This window comes from Vulpes vulpes, chromosome 9 (genome assembly GCF_048418805.1).
Source record: "Vulpes vulpes isolate BD-2025 chromosome 9, VulVul3, whole genome shotgun sequence".
In the NCBI taxonomy this organism is placed as follows: domain Eukaryota; kingdom Metazoa; phylum Chordata; class Mammalia; order Carnivora; family Canidae; genus Vulpes; species Vulpes vulpes.
In genome coordinates this window covers 22,112,048-22,131,834 of record NC_132788.1, presented here as the reverse complement: position 1 = coordinate 22,131,834, position 19,787 = coordinate 22,112,048, and the positions used below count along the sequence as shown (strand labels likewise).

At 39.8% G+C, this 19,787-nt stretch overlaps 1 protein-coding gene across 13 annotated transcripts in view; it reads left to right on the top strand.

The window, feature by feature from the left end:
* NUGGC (nuclear GTPase, germinal center associated) overlaps positions 1–6,861 on the top strand; it is a 56,278-nt gene extending 49,417 nt beyond the window's left edge. For 12 of the 13 annotated variants that reach the window (XM_072719556.1, XM_072719564.1, XM_026007871.2 and 9 more), the window contains 5 exons: positions 326–464; positions 1,670–1,778; positions 2,461–2,597; positions 4,619–4,709; positions 6,617–6,861. In XM_072719556.1, coding sequence (XP_072575657.1) covers positions 326–464; positions 1,670–1,778; positions 2,461–2,597; positions 4,619–4,709; positions 6,617–6,756 — 616 coding nt within the window. In that variant the 3' untranslated portion in view covers positions 6,757–6,861. The remainder of the gene's footprint in view (positions 1–325; positions 465–1,669; positions 1,779–2,460; positions 2,598–4,618; positions 4,710–6,616) is intronic. The other variant, XM_072719565.1, reaches the window with a different exon arrangement.
* The last annotated feature ends 12,926 nt before the right edge of the window (positions 6,862–19,787 follow it).

Here is a 19,787-nt window from a genome sequence, read left to right as displayed (position 1 = left end):
CTGGGAAGACTGACTTTTGAGGTCGAACAGATCAATGTCCAAAGCCTAGCTTTTCCATTTACTAGCTGTGTGGCTGTGCACACATCAGCAACCCTCTGAACCTCAGTCTTCTAGTCTGTAAAATGGGAATCACTGCACTGGTTTCCTAGGTTTTGGTGTCCAGGTCCTGGCACAGCACAGTGCCCAGCACACAATAGGAATTCGATAACTGTTCTCATCCCCTGGGCTTAAAAGCGAATAAAAGGGGACCAGCTAGTTTCCTCTTTGTTTTAGCCTCACAGTAGCCACTGTTGTCTCTTAACATTTTATTTTGTTTCTTTCATAGGGCTGGAAAGCCCACTGGTTCCACTTTGCTGCCTCATATAGAAGTTTTTAAGCACACTCTACAGGAGAAAATGATGGAAATGGGAGTAAGAAATGGATGGAAATATGATAGCTACAAAAAGAGTTTCCTGATCCAGGAGGTGAGATCTTTGTAAAGGGAAGAGGGTATGAGGTGGGGCAGTGGCTTTCTTCCCAGCAAGATTTTGGAGGTGTTATGTGTCTCTCCTCCCCTTGTTCCTCTGGAGTGTTGAGGTCTGGGCATGTCTCATAGCAGATGCTGTAGACACAAAGTACAGTGGGATGGGGCAGGTGAGAGTAGTCCTGAGACAAGTGTGGGGATATGGGACACTGGGCCAGCTCTGTGACACCGCGAGGCAACTGGCAGTGAGTCCTGAGGTTGGAAAGGAAATTAAGTTTCCAGGAAGAATCTTCAAAGAACCCTTAGATGTACAAACATTTGAACCCACTTGTAACACATCCACTAACCTTCTATCATTTTTGCCAATATTATGAAGTATTATCCAAAGCAGTGAAGCTTGAAGAAGTGTCATTTTTTGCAGATCATTTTAAAATTTTGAATCGTCAAGGTTCTTGTCTGTGATCCATTTTCCTCTAGACTGTCCTACTCTGCTCAGGCTGAACAAAATATCATAAACTAGGTAGGTTATAAACAGCAGAAATTTATTCCTCATAGGAGCCTGGAGGTACAAGGTCAATTGGTACAGGCTGATTTGGTGTCTGGTGAGGGTCCACTTCCCTGTTCATGGATGACTGTCTTTCCACTGTCACATCACATTGTGGAAGGGGCAAGGCAATTTGCTAGATCTCTTCTGTAAGGGGAATAGTCCCAATCATGGGGGCTCCCTCCTTATGACCCAGTCATATCCCAAAGATCACATCTCCTAATGCCATCACCTGGGGGATTAGGATCTTAACATACTAATTTGGGCGGGGCGGCAGGGCGGGGGAGGGGGCACAGATATTAAGCTCATAGCACAAGCCCAGCCTGAATTACATGGCAGCACTAGAGAACTGTCCTGTGCCCCCCACCCCACCCTCTCCCAAAGAGAGCCAATTCCAGCACCTTGCACATGCCTGAGTTCAACTCGGCATGTTTTCAAGTCGTTTGTAGGTGCCAAGTGCTGTGGGAAGCACTTTGGGGTATAAAGATGCTTAAGACAAAATTCCTGCCTATGAGAAGCTCACAGCCTAGTTGAAGAAAGGACACGTGGACAGCCAAGCATAATATAAGGCACAGGGAATTGGTGATCACACAGGGGCACACCTGACCTGCTTCTAGCAAAGGAATTGTCACAAATGACCTTTTGTTAACACGGATTTGCAGATAAGTGCCATTCTGGGAGGCCTGGAGGATTATATCTTCAGAAAAAAAAGGAAGATCTATGAGTCTCTCACCACCTCTGTTCAGAACGACCTCAAGCCCTGTTACGAAGGTGGGGACTCTGGAGGGCAACCTATCCACTTCCTCTGGGGTCTTTCCGTCAACTACTTCAGCATCCTTTTCTTCAGCTTTCCCCTCGTAGTATTTGGCCCTGCATCCCGAGTCCCTCTCATCCTCTTACTCCGCAAATTGAAAACCAAGTCATTGCAAGGGTGTGGGGAGAGGTGACCCGTGAATCATTTTTTTTTTTTTTACCTGTGTGTTTCTGGTGCTTTCTACCCACCCTTTCTTTATCTATTCACCTCGCTTCTCCTCTCCTTGCTGCATCTCAGCTAATTAAACTATAAAATCCCTTACCCAATTCTCATTCTTATTCCCTTTAAGTATCTGTAAACTCACTTTCCAACTCCTTTTCATCTTGGTAGTCCCATTGATTTTTCTGATGGGGGGCATTGGAATTTTGTAAACTTCTGCTTAATTCATTCATTAGATTTTCTGAATGATCGTTATCCAAATATTGAGAGTGTTGATTTTTTTCTATCATGCTATTATTAAACAATTCCTACTGCATGGAAAATGATGCTACGTATATAAATATGTGTGTGTTTGTATGTATCTACGTGTCTGTGTATATATACATAAAATATTTTTTGTTTGCCTGCCTTGCTTTCTGATGCTAAAGATTTCTCAGCAAATCCTTGCTGCAGTGTGACTGTGGCTATCATTTTTGCCAGAGGCAGCTCAGATTACTGGCAAGAAAGCATGTGAGAGAATGAAAGATGTCATCAGAAGAGGGGTGGACCGGCAAGTGGCTGAGGGCATGTTTGAAAGGGCTCAGGAAAGGATGCAACACCAATTTCAGCAACTGAAGGTATTCTACATCCATTGTCTGAATTCCAGTTGGGCCTCCTGAGGTGAAAGAAGCCCATACAAAAAGATGAAAGAAGTAGTAGTCATTTGCAGAGTGGGCCCAGCCAATGCCCACGATGCCAGGAAAGGAGGCCAGCTGGCACTGGACATTCTCCCTTCACTGCCACCACATGCTGGTGTAGTTTCTGTGGGGCTGTGGCTTCAGAAATGCAGCCACTCCTGCTCTCTCTCACCTGTCTTTACCAAGTCACCAGTAGAACAACTGTAATAGCCAGATGGGGGTCCTAAGCTCTTGACATACATTAGCTCATTTAATCCCCAGCAAGCCTGTGAGGTAGGGACTTTTGTTCTCATTTTACAGATAAGAAAACTGAGGGAGAGAGAGAGAGAGGTGTGGCAACAGGCCACATAGCTACTAAGCTGCAAGGCTAGGATTTGGGACTTGATAACCAGGGTCTCTGACAATAGTATAATCTCTAGACAGATTTTTTTTTTAATGAGAATGTCTAATCTATGTAAAATGTCAATCAATAAATCAATGCCAACAAACTATTATAGATCAAGGAGTTATGACACCTAGCATAGATTTAAGTTTAATTCTGTTTATCTCATAAAACAGTTCCTAACAGTTTCCTTGAACCTAAAGCATCCATCAAATACACTTGGGCCACCTTGTCTCAGTTCTGGGCCTCTTTGTGTGCCACCACCCTCCCAAGTAATAAAAATTCTTTGTTTTAGTCCAAGCCACTATTAGCCCCTCCCTGGCCATGTGCATTTCCAAATTCTTCTACCTCAGTCCTGACTTAGCAGACCATTGCCTAAGCATCTAAGGAACCTGGCTAGTTGTTCTTTCCATTCACCCCTGAATCAGCCTTCTTCCTGAAATGCTTCCAACCTGCTTCCACTCAACCGTGTGCCTTCCCCTCCCCCCACCCCACCGCAGTTTTGAAAAATACCTTTCCTCACAATATGAAGCATATAATTTCTCTTGGAATAGGCTAAGAGCCATCTCGTTTGCCAATAGCAGTTTACTCTCTGTCATTTAACATATTATAAAAAAAATAACATATTATCAAAGTCTACAAATACTTGCAGAAAACTGGCCAACCCCTACAGCATCCAGTCCCCATTGGATATATAGAAATTGGCCCTTAAAGAGCCCCCTAAAAACAATTCCACTAAAAAACGTGATTTATATATTGATCATGTACAAATTCATCTTAAATGACAGAAATGGAGGAAGTTGGAATTAGGCAAGGCCACAGAGCATCCCCATTTGGTGACCTTATGGACAAGGAGGCTAAAGCCCAGAGGGCCTGTGTTACTAGCTCAAGGCTCACAGCTAGATGTGGGACTAGAGCTTAGGGTTCTTGGCCTGATGTGTTGAAGAAAAAAGCCAGAGTCAAGAGATCCAAGCTTAAAACGAGGCTGTGTCAGGCTAGAGGAGAGTCAAGTATTTTTCAAAGGTAGTCAAGAGATGGTTAGAAGAGGGAAAAGCTTTTTCATTGGTCACAGAGCTGAGATAACAAAGAAGACATTTCTCAGGAAGTTGGGGCAAAGAATCAAGAGTGTCAAGTATGGTGTGCTGCACAAAGCAGGTATTTAATAAACATATCCAATGACTAAATGAACAATAGGATGATGGGTTAGTGACCAGCAATTTTCTTCTTTTTCCATCTCTGCGATTGCTGTTCTCTACCCCTGACTCCCACCTCTATTAGATCTCCTTAGTTCCTGACTCTGTTGGTCAGCACCAGAGGTCCAATCCCACATGAGTTTTGATAGGAAGAAAAGGAGATGCTGAGACAAGTGGGACACCCCCCCCCAAAAAAAAGTGATGCCCTGTTGACTCCTGAGCCATTCAGTATACCCTAAAGGTGGCTCATCCTTGAAATAAACTTTTATATTGGCAACTCAGTGTGTACACACTCTGGTTGGGGGATTAGGTGGGGTCCCTTTCAAAAGCTAAGCTTTCCCTTGGGCTGTGCCATCCTAACAGAATGACCATCCTTTGTTGTATAGAATGGAATCTCGGAGAAGGTGAAGGGCAGTATCACCACCATGCTGACCCTTGCTTCATCCCAGGGAGATGGTCTCTACAAGGAGCTTGCAGGTAAATACATTTGCAGAAGCAGTGACCTTGCAGATACCCCTTGCTGTGGTTGCTCTTTGCTGGATTTAAAGCAATGAAGTTAGGAAGAATTTTCCAAAGTATGGAATGGAGAGAATTATGACTGCCCTGCCCTTTGTATTTTGGAGCATCTGCCAGAGACCATGCATTATACTTCAGGATATGTGTGCAGCATCTCATAGACTTCTCCCTCATCTCACAGGAGATGTTATTGTTTCATTTGCACATAAAGAAACAGAGACTTAGATTAGATCATGCATTCCAGGACTTTTCATAACTGGAAAGTGGCAAATTCAAATTGCTAACTCTGCTCTGTGGTCTCCATTACCCATTCTTTGAAGTAGATACCTTTTCATGAAAAGCCTCATTTTCTGGTGGTGGCGGAGAAAGGTTTCTCTTCATCTACCAGGAGCTTGGGGATGCATTACCAGCTGCCCATGCCTTGTGGCATGCAACCATCTCTCTTCCATGCCTCCTGGGGTAAACTGCAGCATGCTAACTGGCACAAAAAGCAATCGGGGTATTTCTAGGAAAATTAAAATGCACATATCCTTTGGCCCAGAAATCCTACTTCTGGGAATTTATCCCATGGTATCCTCATACATGAGCAGAGTGGCACATGGACAATGTTATTCAGGGACGTATGATGTCAAACATTGGAACAACTCAAATATCCATCAGTAGAGCACTGGTTAAGTCAACTTTGGTACACAACTAGTGGAGGACTTTCTAAATTCAGGAGTAAGACAAATAGACTCAAGGTTCTAATTCCTTTCTTGGTCATGAGTCCCATTGCTGGTCAATCTCAGGGTGGGTGAGTCTGGATAATGACATGGAGCATGTAGAGCCAAGGTAGATTGGAGAGCCAGGAACAATGCTAGAACCAACCCCAAGGTCAGTCTGAAGTGTACCTTCAAAGGGGACTACATTAGTCAGAGTTCTCTAAAGACACAGAACCAGTAGGATATAAATATGTGTGGATAGATAGATAGATAGATGGAGAGACAGATTTATTTTAAGGGATTGGCTCATATGAATGTGAAGATTTGGGGAGTCCAAAATCTGGTAGGAGATGCCAATAGGCTGGCAATGTGAAAAAGAGTTGAGTTCCAGTCCAAAGCAATTGGCTGTAGAAGAAGGAAGAGTTAATGTTGCTGACGAAGTCTAAAGGTGGTCTGCTGGAGAATTCCCTCTTGCTTGGAGGAAACCAGCCTTTCGATCTGGCCAGGTCTTCAATTAATTAGATGAGGCCCACCCACATTGTAGAGGACAGTCTGCTTTACTCAAGGTCTGCTGATTTAAATGTGAATCTCATCCAAAAATATGCTCACAGAAACATCCAGAGTTATGTTTGGCCAAATATCTGGGCACCATAGCCCAGACAAGTTGACACATAAAATTCACCATCATAAGGATATAATTTGATTGCAGTTCATGAGGTGAAAACCCGAGAGGCCAAAACAGAGAAAATTCACTTAGAAAGAGAACTGTTGGGAACACAGGGATCAGGGAAAGGGGAGAGAAACCTGGAGAGGATTTAGGGGAGGTTTATTATGTGGTGGGCTTTGTATCTCCTTCCACTGAGCTCTTGTGAAGACTTAGTAAGGACTCAGTGAATTCCTGGATCTTTTTATGAGTAGGTTTGTGTTTCTTTTGAGGATGACCCCTATGCTGAGATAAACCTTAAGGTAAGAGCAAAAATGACAATTTGATCAGGTTTTTTCTATAAAATAAATTTATCAGACTATCTGACCTCAAAGTTCCGTTCCAGATATCACATTCTGGGACAAGTGACACAGATCATATGGGATCCTTAGGAGATTTGTTTTCTGGGGACATTTCTGAAAAGGACACTAACTCCTGATGCATGCTTTTCTGCTCTGCTATAGATGTTAAAAGTGAGTACAAGGAGATGGAGAAGCTACACAGAAGCCTGAGAGAGGTTGCTGAGAATGCAGTGTTGCGAAGAGGCATGCAAGATTTCCTTTTGAAAATGTCCCCAAGCAAAGCTGTTCCCCACAAAGAATAAATTTATTTCTTAGGGCTTAGCACCAAGTAGATGAAAAACAAGACTGAAAAACAAACCAGAATCATTTCTGTTTTAAAAAATCTAATAAAGAATATCTTCCAACTACTTGGACTTTTTATATGATATAAAACTCAAAATATTGTTACTTCTGGAATCAGCTGACTGCTGAGCATCATCATTTCATTTTTATTTGACAGCCAAAAAAGAATCATCTTGAGTCCCTAATGGAGTTTTAAAGTTTTAGGACAAGAAACTCATGTTTCAGCAAAGAAAAATATCTGAACATTGAAACACTTAAATATTACAAAAAAAAAAAGCCCCTTGCAAAATAAAGCTTTAGGGGCCCAATTCTATTTCCCATTTTGATACTAATGAGACTTTTGGGTAAGGAGGAAACATTGTGCCATGGAAAAAACATGGGTTGGAGAGCCAGACAGACAAGAGACCTGGCTTTACCACTTCCCAGGAGTGTTCTTTAAGATCATTACTTCTCAAACACTTTGATCTCAGGATCCTACACTCTGAAAATTTATTAAGAACTCTCTAGAGTTTATGTGTGTTGATAGTTATTGTATTCAAATTAAAACTGAAAATATTGGAAATAATTATTTACTACTTCTTTTAAAATAAACTTGTTACATGTTAATAGTAAAACATTTTTGTGAAGAAATTCCAAAAAATTTAGTAAGAAGAGTGACATTATTTACACTTTCACGGATCTCTTTATTCTCCGGCTTCATAAAAGACAGCTGGATTCTCTTACTGTCTCTGCATCTGTCACAACCTGTTTTAGTTGATGTATATGAAGAAAACACAGATTCACACAGATACAGAGTTGAAATGTGGAAAAGTACTTACTAGCCTTTTCAGATAGTTTCTGGATAATCTTATTTGATACAATAATCTTAATGAAAGACAGTTTCTTAAAAGTTAGTTGCAATGTAGAATCTGAAACTATATGGGTGAACCTTTTCATATTCTGTTACATTAAAATACATTTCTATCTCACAGTTTGAATGTGTCTTTTACCAATGATTTTGTGGCATTGGTCATATTGAAAATATTTGTTCACTGAATTAAGTAGATTTTCCAAATGTTGACACATTTAATTATTATAAAATACTAAAAAATCATATTTGTTAATATCTTTACCAACTTAATCAGGAAAGCTTTGACATATTCTTCAAGAAGCTGTCAAGTTCTTGGTAGAGGATACAAGTTTTAGGAAATTCTAATTTCTTCTCAAAGTTTATCTTATGATTGGCAACAAATATGGTCAATTGCTTTCTTTGAAGTGGTAGGGTCATTTTGTTTATTCTTGAGAAAATGTCCACCACTTAACCAAGTATAATTAACCATAGTCTGTCAACTATTATTTCAAGTATAAATAATGTTCTATGGGAAAAAAATCAAGTTCAGCTCAACTCAATCATACAAGTGTTTTTCCTTGAGGTAGTAGAAGTACCTTAAGTGTACTTCCCTTTTTTGTCACATGAAATAAAAAAAATGGTGTCTACTTAAGGATCAATAATTAATGGAATTAATAACTTACATTGTTTCATTAGGAACATTCTCAAGTGAAATTTGCTTTTTTTTTTAAACTTGCTTTTTTTTATAAACTAAAAATACACAGTGACAAAAACAATAGTTACTAATATAGTTTGATGCCACTGCCTTGCTTCATGCCAAAGTGCAAGTTCTTTGCCCACCTTTATTTTTAAATCTTTAGTGCAAGCGTCAACATGCACTACGATTAAAAAAATAAATAAATAAACAACCTCTTAATGTTATCATAAAAATGGGCTGACCTAGGATACCCCCCCAGAGGTGTTTCAAGGGCCACACTTTGAGAACTACTGGGCAAATTATTTAAGCTGTTTGAGCTTCAGGTTATTTATCTATAAAATGGCAATATAGTAATGCCTACCTTGACACTACTAGAATTGTCAGGAAGTTTGAAATCATGCTTACAAAGTACTGATACATGGTACTTAATGGCCTTGGTAAATAGTTATTTTGGGGGCAGAATAGAGGTGATATGGTTTAATGGTTGTTTGTTGGGAGACTTGTGTTTCAATCCCACCTTTGCCCAGTACTAATATGACCTTTGACAGTTCCTGAACATCTCTAAGATTTCATTTCTTCATATAACAAATGAAGGAAGTGAACTGGAGGATTAAAACAATCTTTTGCTGCTTTGAAATTCTAGGATTTTAAGTTCTTCCATTTTTATTTTAATGGTTTTTGCCTAAGAAGGATAAAAAAGTATTCATCCATACAAGTGGATCTCAGTGGGTCTCAGGTCCTTTTCATTTTAAACTTCTAAACACACAGATTGATCACAGTTTGCATAGTTTCACTTTTTATTTTTCAAGTGAGAGATGTGGAGGACTTCTACCTCCAGCCATGACAGAGTAACAGGGACCAGATTTACCCTCTAATGTTAAACTACTGAAAAACCAAACAAATTCTATGAAGCAACAGTTGTCAGGTATAGGAAAATTGTACAGGACATTGATCCCTGAAAGAAGGGAGACAAACAAGGTAAGCCCTACTATTGCCTCATCCTGTTGCCTAGATAGTTTCCATGACACTGTACAGGGAGAGGGAATCCAAACAGAGCCTGGTGGTCTCCTTGACTTGTAGAGACAAGAGTTCAGAGTTTGGGGAGTCCAAGATGATTCAAATTCATAGGGTGGATTACTGTGGAGAAGAAAGCCACACAGAGAGAAAGCTCCAGAGATATGAAGCAGAACTTTCTCAAATCTTTTAACTGAGTACTGATTAGTACATGAAGTTACCAAGAAAGAACGACTGGAAAGCAGCAGGCATAAAAATCCCCAAATGCCACATCAAGCTAGTAGTAGCTATAATGGAAAGACCTTACACATGGAGCATCAAATAAAATCCTCAGAAGAATATTGCCTTAGTAGTGGTCCAAGAATGTCATAGATCACACACCTAACAGAGATTAAAAACAAAGCTCAAAAGGATCAAACTCTTTACAATTAACTGCATCCAAGAACAAAACACAAAAACATGTAAAGGAGTAAAAAATTCCAGCACCCAACAATGGGAAATTCACAGTGTATAACATCAAAATAAAAATTACCAAGCATGCAAAAAAGCAGGGAAATATGACCATTAAGGAAGAGAAAAGTCAATAGAAGAGATCCAGAAATGACACAGGGGATAGAATTAGTAGACAAGGATATTAAAATGGCCACTATAAATTTACTCCAAATGCTCAAGAAGATAAAATAAAACATTAACTTAATGAGAGAAATATAAAAAATAAAAAAAGACCCAAAGAAAACTTATAGAGATTAAAGATTCAATGTTAAACTGGAATTAACAATAAAATAGATACTGCAAAATAAAGGATTTGTTTAAAAAAGGTAAATTGATACCTTTGAGCTAGTCAATATATTAGTTAATTGACTTGATGAGGGTAAATTCTTTCACACTGTATATATATATATATATGAAATCATATCAAAACATCATGTTATAAGATGAACATAAGGGAAGGGGAAAAAAGAAAGAGATAAAAGGAAGCAAACCATAAGAGACTCTTAACTGTAGAGAACAAACTGAGGGTTGATGGAAGGAGATGGACAGAGGATGGGCTAGATGGGTGATGGGTACTAAGAAGTGCACTTGTTGTAATGAGCACGGGTGTTATATGTAAGTGATAAATTCTACACCTGAAACCAATATTACCATATAGGTCAACTAACTAGAATTTAAATAAAAAATTGAAATGAAAACAAAAAACAAACATCATATTGTGTACCTCAATTTTCTTACTATTTAATTTGTCATCGTACTTCAATAAAGCTGAAAAAAATAAAAGATTAGTAAGCCTGAAGACAGAGCAGTAGAAAATAGCCAAAATGAAACACAGAGAGGAAAGAAACTTTAAGAGAATATCAATGAACTATAGGACATCATTGAGCAGCCTAGCACATATATTACTGGAATCACAGGAAGATCAGAAAGATATGGAGACATGGACAATATTTGAAAGCATAATGGCTGAGAATTTTCAAACTTATAAATACAATAAATATAGAGATCCAAGATGTTCAATGAATACCAAGTACAAGAAATGTAGAAATATCACACCAAGACACATTGTAATTAAATTGCTAAAAAGTGGTGATGAAGAGAAAAATCTTAAAATCAGGCAGAGGGGGAAATGCTACACACAGAGGATTAAAGATAACAATGACAGCAGATTATTTATCAGAAACAGTGCATCCCAGAAGACAAGAAAGTAATCTCTAAAGAATTGAACAAAACAAAATGGTTAACCTAGAATTCTATACTCAGAAGAAAATATTTTCCAAAAATGAGGTAACATATATTTTTTTCAGATATGTGAATGCTGACATATTTGTAGGACTAGGAGACCAGTACTACAAGAAATGTTAAGAAAGTCCTGCGATCAGAAGGATAATGGTATTAAATGAAAATTTTGATCTATATAAAAAATGCAGGGTACTGGACATAATAAATATGTGAGATTTTTCTTATTCTTATTTTTCTTTAATTTCTTTAAAAGAATTAAAATATAATTTAAAACAAAAATAACAATGAGGTTTATAGTATGAGATTTGTATCATGTAGAAGTAAAATATGTGACAATAGCACAAAGGCCATAGGAAATGGAAGTGTATTGTTGTAAGGTTTTTATACTATTTGTAAAGTGATATAATATTACTTGAAGGTAGAATGTGATAAGTTAAAGATGTATACTATAAACTGTAGAGCAACCCCTAGGAACAAATAGAGATATATTTGATAAACCACTTAAGAAGATAAAATAGAATATTAAAAATATTCAAATAGGAAAATAGGGAAAAAGAACAAATAACAGAAGATAAAATAGAAAAAAAAAAAAGCCAGGTGGTAGATTTAAAATCAACCATATAAATAATCACATTAAGTGTATGTGGTCTAAAACATTAGTTAAAATGCAGAGACTATTATATTCCATTTTTAAAAACAAGATCCAATAATACATTGTCTACAGGAAACCCACTTTAAATATAAAAACACAAGTAGGTTAAAAGTAAAAGGATGAAAAATACGTATTTGCAAATCTTAACCTAAAGAAAGTTAGAGTAACTATATTAATAACAGGCAAAGTAAATCTCAGAGCATGGAATATTTCCAGGGATAGAGTCACTGTGTAGTGATAAAGCAGTTAAGTAATCAAGAGGGCATAACAACCCATGTTATTATATATAATTATATAAACAAAGTTTCAAAATACATGCAGCAAGAGCTGATAGAACTTAAAGGAAAAATAGCCAAATCCACAATTATAGTTGGAAATATCAACATCTTGTATTGATAACTGATAGAACAAATAGAGAACCTCAGGAAAGATATAGAAGACTTGAACAACATATCAACCAATTTTATAAATTGATATTTATAGAACATTGTACTCAACAGCAACAGAGTACACATTTGTTTCTAGTGTACTTGGAACATTTACCAAGATAGACTTTGATTCTGAGCCACAAGACACATCTCAATAAATTTAAAAGTATTGAAATCATACAGAGTTTATTTTCTGATCCCTGTGGAATTATATTAGAAATCAATAACAGAAAGAAATCTGGAAAATCTCCGAATAGTTGGAAAGTAAACAACATATTTCTAAATAACCTTCGGGCCAAGTAAGAGCTGTTCATCAACATCTTGTTGGATTTATATCTCCCTCCTCTAAATCCCAGTTTTCCCCAGATGAAATTACCTTGTTGTTTTCAGGAGCAATGGAGTTAACTCCAGCCAAACCTTAGAAAGTTAGTCAGAGCTGGTGCTGACAGTGGGGCTGTAAGTTAACTGCCTGAAGAATGTAGCTAAGAGCTATCCATCAGGAAGCTGCCAACACTGGTGGAGCAGAAAAAATGAGGAAGAAGCTGGGGCAGAGTTTTGAGTCCTGGCAAGAGACATCGAGTGGATACTAACATGAATCCAGGAAAGAAGATCAGAATTGATGCCAGAAAACCATAAACACCAGGAATAGACTCAATAGGAATACGGGAGACTCAGAAACAAGAGCTGCTGGTTTGGGAGGTTAATATTAGGAGAAATAGTCTTTCATCATATTCTTTAGTCTAGTTCATGGGCTCCGTCATGGGTTCTAAATCACCGCAGATCCATCTTCCCAGGAAAGGGTCAGGCAGGATGCTATCAGCAGAGACAGCAAGACTGAGGTTCAGGGCAGGGTTCAGTTCTAGAGGAGAACAAGGAAGAGGTGTGTTGCACAGAAGACCACAAGGTGGGCAGAGAAAATGATAGTTTAGAAAAAATAATTTTAGATGGCTGTACAGTATTCTAAGTATAGACGTACTATCAATTTTACCCTTATCCTATTGTTAGACATTTAGAGGGTGTTATTTTTCTCCGTTGTAAATAATATTGTAGAGAATATTCTTATATAGAAATCTTTGTCCTTATCTCTGATTTTTTTTAGAATAAATTTTTTAAAGATTTTATTTATTTATTCATGAGAGACACAGAGAGAGGCAGAGACATAGGCTGAAGGAGAAGCAGGCTCCCTGCAGGGAACCCAATGTGGGACTCGATCCTCGGACACCAGGATCATGCCCTGTGCTGAAGGCAGCACACTTAACCACTGAGCCACCCAGGTGTCCTTAGAATAAAATATTTTTATGACTTGTTTATTATTTGAGAGAGAGAGAGTGCACGGCCATGGGAGAGCAGGAGAAAGCATCTCAAGCGGACTTCTCACTGAGTGCAGATCTCAACACAGGGCTCGACCTCACAACCCTGAGCTCATGACCAAGAGTCGGACGCTCAACTGACGGAGCTACCCAGGCACCCCTAGAAAAAATTTCTAAGAATTTCATTGCAGGATCTATGTATAAGAGCATTTTAAAGTCTCAAATTGTGGGCAGCTCAGGTGGCTCAGTGATTTAGCGCCGCCTTCAGACCAGGGTGTGATCTTGGACACCCGGGATCAAGTCCCACATCAGGCTCCCTGCATGCATGGAGCCTGCTTCCCCCTCTGCCTGTGTCTCTGCCTCTCTCTCTGTCTCTCAAGAATAAACAAATAAAATCTTTAAGAAAAAAAGTCTCAAATTGCTTCTCGGAAACACTGTCTACTTACTAGCAAGAAGAACTCCTTTGACACTGATTTTTGTCTTTTAACCAAAAATGGCTACTACCCTTTCCTGTAGTAGGTTAATGGGATCAGATTATTAACATTACCATCTTGCACTGCCCACTCTCTTTCTGACCTTTTTATTTTCTCTTCGAAAAAATTTTCAGATGTACAGGAAAGCCGTTGGGGTAGTACAAAGACCTCTTTCCTATACACCGTGCATCAACTTGCTGATATTTTGCTATATTTGCTTTACCATTCTTTGTGTGTATGTATGCGTGTGTGCCTACTTTTTCTGAAATATTTCAAGGTAGGATTCTCACCATGTCCTTTGACAGATGAATGGATACAGAAGATGTGGTCTATATACACAATGGAATATTACTCAGATATCAGAAAGGATGCCTACCTACCAACATGAATGACTACCTTCAATGTGGATGGAATTGGAAGGTATTATGCTGAGTGAAATAAGTCAATCGGATAAAGACAATCATATGGTTTCACTCATTTGTGGAATATAAGAAATAGTGAAAGGGACCATAAGGGAAGGAGGGAAACTGGGGAAAAATTAGAGGAAGACAAACCATAAGAGACTCGTAACTCTGGGAAACAAACTGCAGGTTGCAGAAGGGGAGGAGAGTAGGGGGATGGGGTCACAGGGTGACAGGCGTTAAAGCAGGCACGTGATGGTGGGTTGAACACTGGGTGTTATACTATATGTTGGCAAATTGAATTTAAATACAATATTTAAAATAAATAAATGAAGTGTACTTTAGGGGCACCTAGGTGACTCAGTTGGTTAGGCAACAGACTCTTGGTTTCCACTCAGGTCATGATCTCAGGGTGGTAAGATCAAGCCCAGCATCCAGCTTTGTGCTCAGCGGGGAGTCTGTTTAGGATTCTTTCTCCCGGGATCCCTGGGTGGCGCAGCGGTTTAGTGCCTGCCTTTGGCCCAGGGCGCGATCCTGGAGACCCGGGATCGAATCCCACGTCAGGCTCCCAGTGCATGGAGCCTGCTTCTCCCTCTGCCTGTGTCTCTGCCTCTCTCTCTCTCTCTCTCTCTCTCTCTCTGTGACTATCATAAATTTAAAAAAAAAAAAAAAAAAAGGATTCTTTCTCCCTCTCCCCCTACCCCTCCCACCACTCTCCATTCTCTAAAATAAATACATCTTTAAAAAAAAATAAAGTGTACTTGGGGCCCCTGGGTGGCTCAGTCAGTTGAGCCTCTCACTCTTGATTTCTACTTGGGTCATGATCTCAGGGTCCTGAGTTGGGGCCTGACATCAGGCTCCACGCTGAGCACCGAGTCTGCTGGAGATTCTCTCTCTCTTTCCCTCTCCTGCTCCTCCCCATCATTGACATGCATGCTCACACATGCTTTCTCTCTCTCAATAAATAAATAAAATCTTTAACAACAACAACAAAAAGTAGAATGCTTATGCCATGTCCCTTTACCCTTTCATATTTTAGTATATTCCACAGAAACAAATATATTCTCTTGTATTACCCCAGACAATGATCAAATTCAGGAAATTCCACATCCATACAGTACCATCATCTTACCCACAGTCCGCGTTCAGATTTCATCAATTGCCCAGTTACAGCCTACAGAGCAACCCTCTTTAGTACAGCAACCAGCCCAGGACCACATATTTCACATATGGGTCACATCTCTGATTCCTTTAATCTCAGACATTCTTGAGGAATACAGGCCAGCTGTTTTATAAAATTTAGGGTTGTCTGATGATTTTTCATAATTAGGTTTAAAATCTTTGGTTAAAGTAACCACATAAATGCCTCATTCTCTTTAATGAAAAAAGGTCAAAACAACGAGAAAGGAGACTAGAAGCTAAATAAAAACTGATACAGGGCTAATGGGGTGTAAAAGCAGTCCTTCACTTCCTGTCCTGAAGGGTGATCCTGCAGGGAGGTTGAGGAGAATCAGGAATAAGCCTCCCAGTTGCTTAGCGCAACGTTGCCTGCTCATGGTTGGTTGCCCGTGGCCAGGGGTGGCACTACTGTGGATACTTTTACAATGTGGTGTCGAGAAAGAAGGCAGTGGACCTTTAGCTGCCTTTCAGTTTGTGGGGATCAGGAGGCAGATACCTTCCTTTCTTCGGTGTCCCTGCCTCTCCAGATCAGCTGAGGGCCAGGCGGATCTCTCAGAGCACAGCAGGGGGAGAACAGGAGGCAGGCCTTCACCACTAAGGAGAGGAACCTGCCAGGCTGAGGCCTTCAGAGGCTCCCTTTCTCCTGACCTCCCTCTCTCTCTGCTCCTCACATCCCTGCTCCAATAGCCCCTCTTCACGCCCCGCTCACAATCCTCTGGGAACTCTGCTCTCTTCTACCTTTTGGTAGAAAACTCCAGAGCCCAGACTTTGGCCAGAAAGTAATTGAAATGCTCTTCCACCCAGATCTGTTGGCTCTATAGTGGATAGGAATGGGACCTAATACTACAGCTTCAGCTTTTCCACCAGCAAGAATTGTGTGGCCTTGCAAATTATCTGTGGGCAAGCACATGTCTCCAAAGCAAATTGTTATTATTGTTGTTGCTATTATTATTTGAACCCAACACTGCCTTGTCTCATATGAGGTGAGCTTACTTTTGTGTTGTTTCTTGGCATGATTGCACTAAGGCACCTGCACACCATCCTGCTCTGGCCTGATGTCACTAAAGCCCATGACAGACTCTGTTAGATCCTTTTCAGCTGGGTCATGTCAACTTCAGGTAGTTTTTTTCCCTATCCCTGGGTTTCTTCCTTGGGGGATGCCACATGTATCTGACATTATGACAGTCATAAATGATTAATTCATTAAAAATGTTAAATTATAGTCAGTAAGCTTTGCTTAAGAAAGAAGTGAAATGATAATTTTAGAAGGTACATCATCCAAATTGTAAAAATAAAAAATTGTCTGTGCCCAATGACGTAGGGAAATATTATTTTTGGATCACTTCATACCTGACGATGCTGGATAAATGAGGTGTTATTTTCAAACTACAACAACATCAGCACTTCCATGTCCGGGAGACCACAGAGAAAAGACTCCTCATTTTCCCTGAAAACAGTATCATGTGCAATCAGTGTTATCAACTGACCTTTGGGTCTTTTGTTTCTTTTGCATTTCTCTCCCTTCCAATGGAATTACCCAGAATAGTATGAATTTATGCTGGTTTATTTCCTTCTATCTAAATACCATGTCAAAACAGTATATCCTCCCTCCTCCTAACCTCACAGTTTAATCTGATTAGGGACAAAGAGAAAATTGATAATGATCCATAAAATCTGGGTAAGATTATATTCTAGATACCATCAGTGATAAAAACTATTTTAAATCTCTATTTTAAAATCTTGCTGCATAGCCTATATAAATGTTCTTTCATTTATTTTTCACCCTGGAAGAAACATGAGGGTTCTTGCTGCTGGAAAGGGGACAAGTTATTTGACCATGATCTTTATCTTTTGGCATCACACGGAGGAAAAGGCGGATTTTGCTTCGAGCTGGAAGATAAAAAAAAGGCTGTATATAGCTGGTCGGAAAGAAAGCGGAAGACTGATCTCTGGGAGACAAATCCAAGGCAATTGATTCTCTCTTTCCCAGAAATTAAAACCTGTAGAAAAGTTTTTTAAAAACCTAGAATAGTTGAAACTCTGGAACTATCTGTGTCTTGGCAAGAGTTCAGGATGCATAAAACATGCCTACTCAAGCCCACACTGGGTAGAGCCACCATCAGGGAGCAGCAATTGGTTAAAAAATCTATCCTCAAAGGTTAATTTTAGAGCAATTTCCAGAAGGTGATGGAGAGGACAGGCTTGTGTAGGTTTTCACAGAAATTAGAGCTGAGTAGAAGCAGAGGGGAAGGAGAAGGCTTTCACTCTACCCCATAGACATGAAGAGAAGGAGAGACCCCTCCACCCCCACCCCAGCACACACATACTGCTGGCAACTGGCTGCAAGGGTTTTTCTTTTCCCCTTCCCATTACCTACTTATCAACTTTATTCCTAGTAAGCAAGTCCTTATTTTAAATTCTCTCTATTCAGATGACTGGTGTGGGTTTTGGCTTCAGGGAGACTGATTTAGAGGGTAACTAGGTGGGAGCGTACAAGGAAGAAGAGAGGGATGCAGGATATAGGACCCAGCCACCGTGGGTAAACAAGAGCACTCTGTTTGACCCATATCTGTGGGTGAATGTTCCCACTTCCTCAGTGACAGGCATCTTCTTGGGGCTAGGAGTTTTTGTGTTCTTCTCCTACTAGGAAAATCAACGCTAAGTCTTTTGAGTCTCAAAGTCTGCCCCCACTTGGGGACATTGGAATGAGAAAAGGGGAAACCTAGAATCTCAGATCAGGAAAGAAACCAGAGGTGACCTTACCTTAGACTTATACTTGGTATCTACAAATAGGTGGTTAAGGAGGGGCCATCTTACAGCTCCAGACTGTAAGAACTGACCTCCTATAACAGGGATGAGGCACCTCTTTGAAATTGTAATATGACTGGAGGGAGGGACATACAAAGCAGTAAGATAGGATCACAAAATAGAATAATAACTTGGTACCACAAATATGACCTACATATTTGAATACAGTCATGCACTTAATAGATTACATGCTCTAAAACTACCCATTTTTTTTTTTAAGTGCTGCTTTCCTGGGCATAGAGTTTTAGAAATATTGGTGGTGAGCTAATACGCAAAAACGTCAAATCAGACCCAGACTAGGTTTTCCAGCTTTAAAGGAAATCGAATTATGCCTGGAAAAGTTTTCATATACACTCTGTGTGGCAAAATATGCTAATAAAGACCACAGCCATATGACAGTCAGACACATTGCAGATTCTTTTCCAGTGGAGAGAACATTTTACATTTTGTCCACAAATTTCTACTTCCTTCTAATATTTATATCAAAATAAGCCTTTCCATTTGGAGCCTAGAAATTGCTGTTCTTCATAGAAATAAAATATGGTAAGTGCTTAGATACTTAGTTCTTGGTGATTCAGAATCTGGGTCGCTATGCATGTTCATGAGTGTCTTTGTCTGCTCATGAGGCTGCTGTAACAAAAATGCCACATATTGTGTGTCTGAAACACCAGAAATATACTTTCTCCAACTCTAGAGACTAGAAATTCAAGAACGAAGTGTCAGCAGGATTGGTTTCTGGTTTGACTTCTCTGCTTGGCTTGTAGATGGCCACTGTCTTGCTGTATCCTCACATGATCTTCCTCTGTCTGCATGCCCTGGTGTCTTTTGATGTGTCCAAATTTCCTCTTTACCTAAGGCTACCAGTCAGATGGGATTAGGGGCTAACCTAACCTCATTTTAACTTGATTGCCTCTTTAAAGAGACCATCTCCAAATAGTGAGGCATTGGGGGATTAGACCTTCAGCACATGTGTGTGAGTGGGGCACCATGCAATCCATAACGATGAGCCAGTCTTCCTGGAACCAAGGGAAGTCCAGGGCAGAACTGGGTCAAGCTCTTGATGCTGACCTCCAGGAGGTGGCTGCCTCCTCCACTCTCCAGATGTGTTTTCTTCACCAGTCCCTTTCCACTAATCTCTCCACCTATCTACTAAATCCAGTTAAGACTACAATGCATTGGAAACAGTACCTTCTCAAAACAGCTTGCAATGAAGTGGAGATATGGGGATGACTTCTGTAAACCAAACCAGACCAAACCAAACCAAACCAAACCTAAAGAGAGGTCCAAAGTGTTATGGAATTCGGTGGGAAGAGGGAGACTATGCCTCATGTCCTAGTCCATTTGGGCTGCTATAACAATACCACACTTGGGGTGGCTTATAAACAACAAAAATTTATTCCACAGTTCTGGAGGCTACAAGTCCAAGATCAAGGCATTGGCAGATTTAGGGTCTGGTGAGAGCCTGC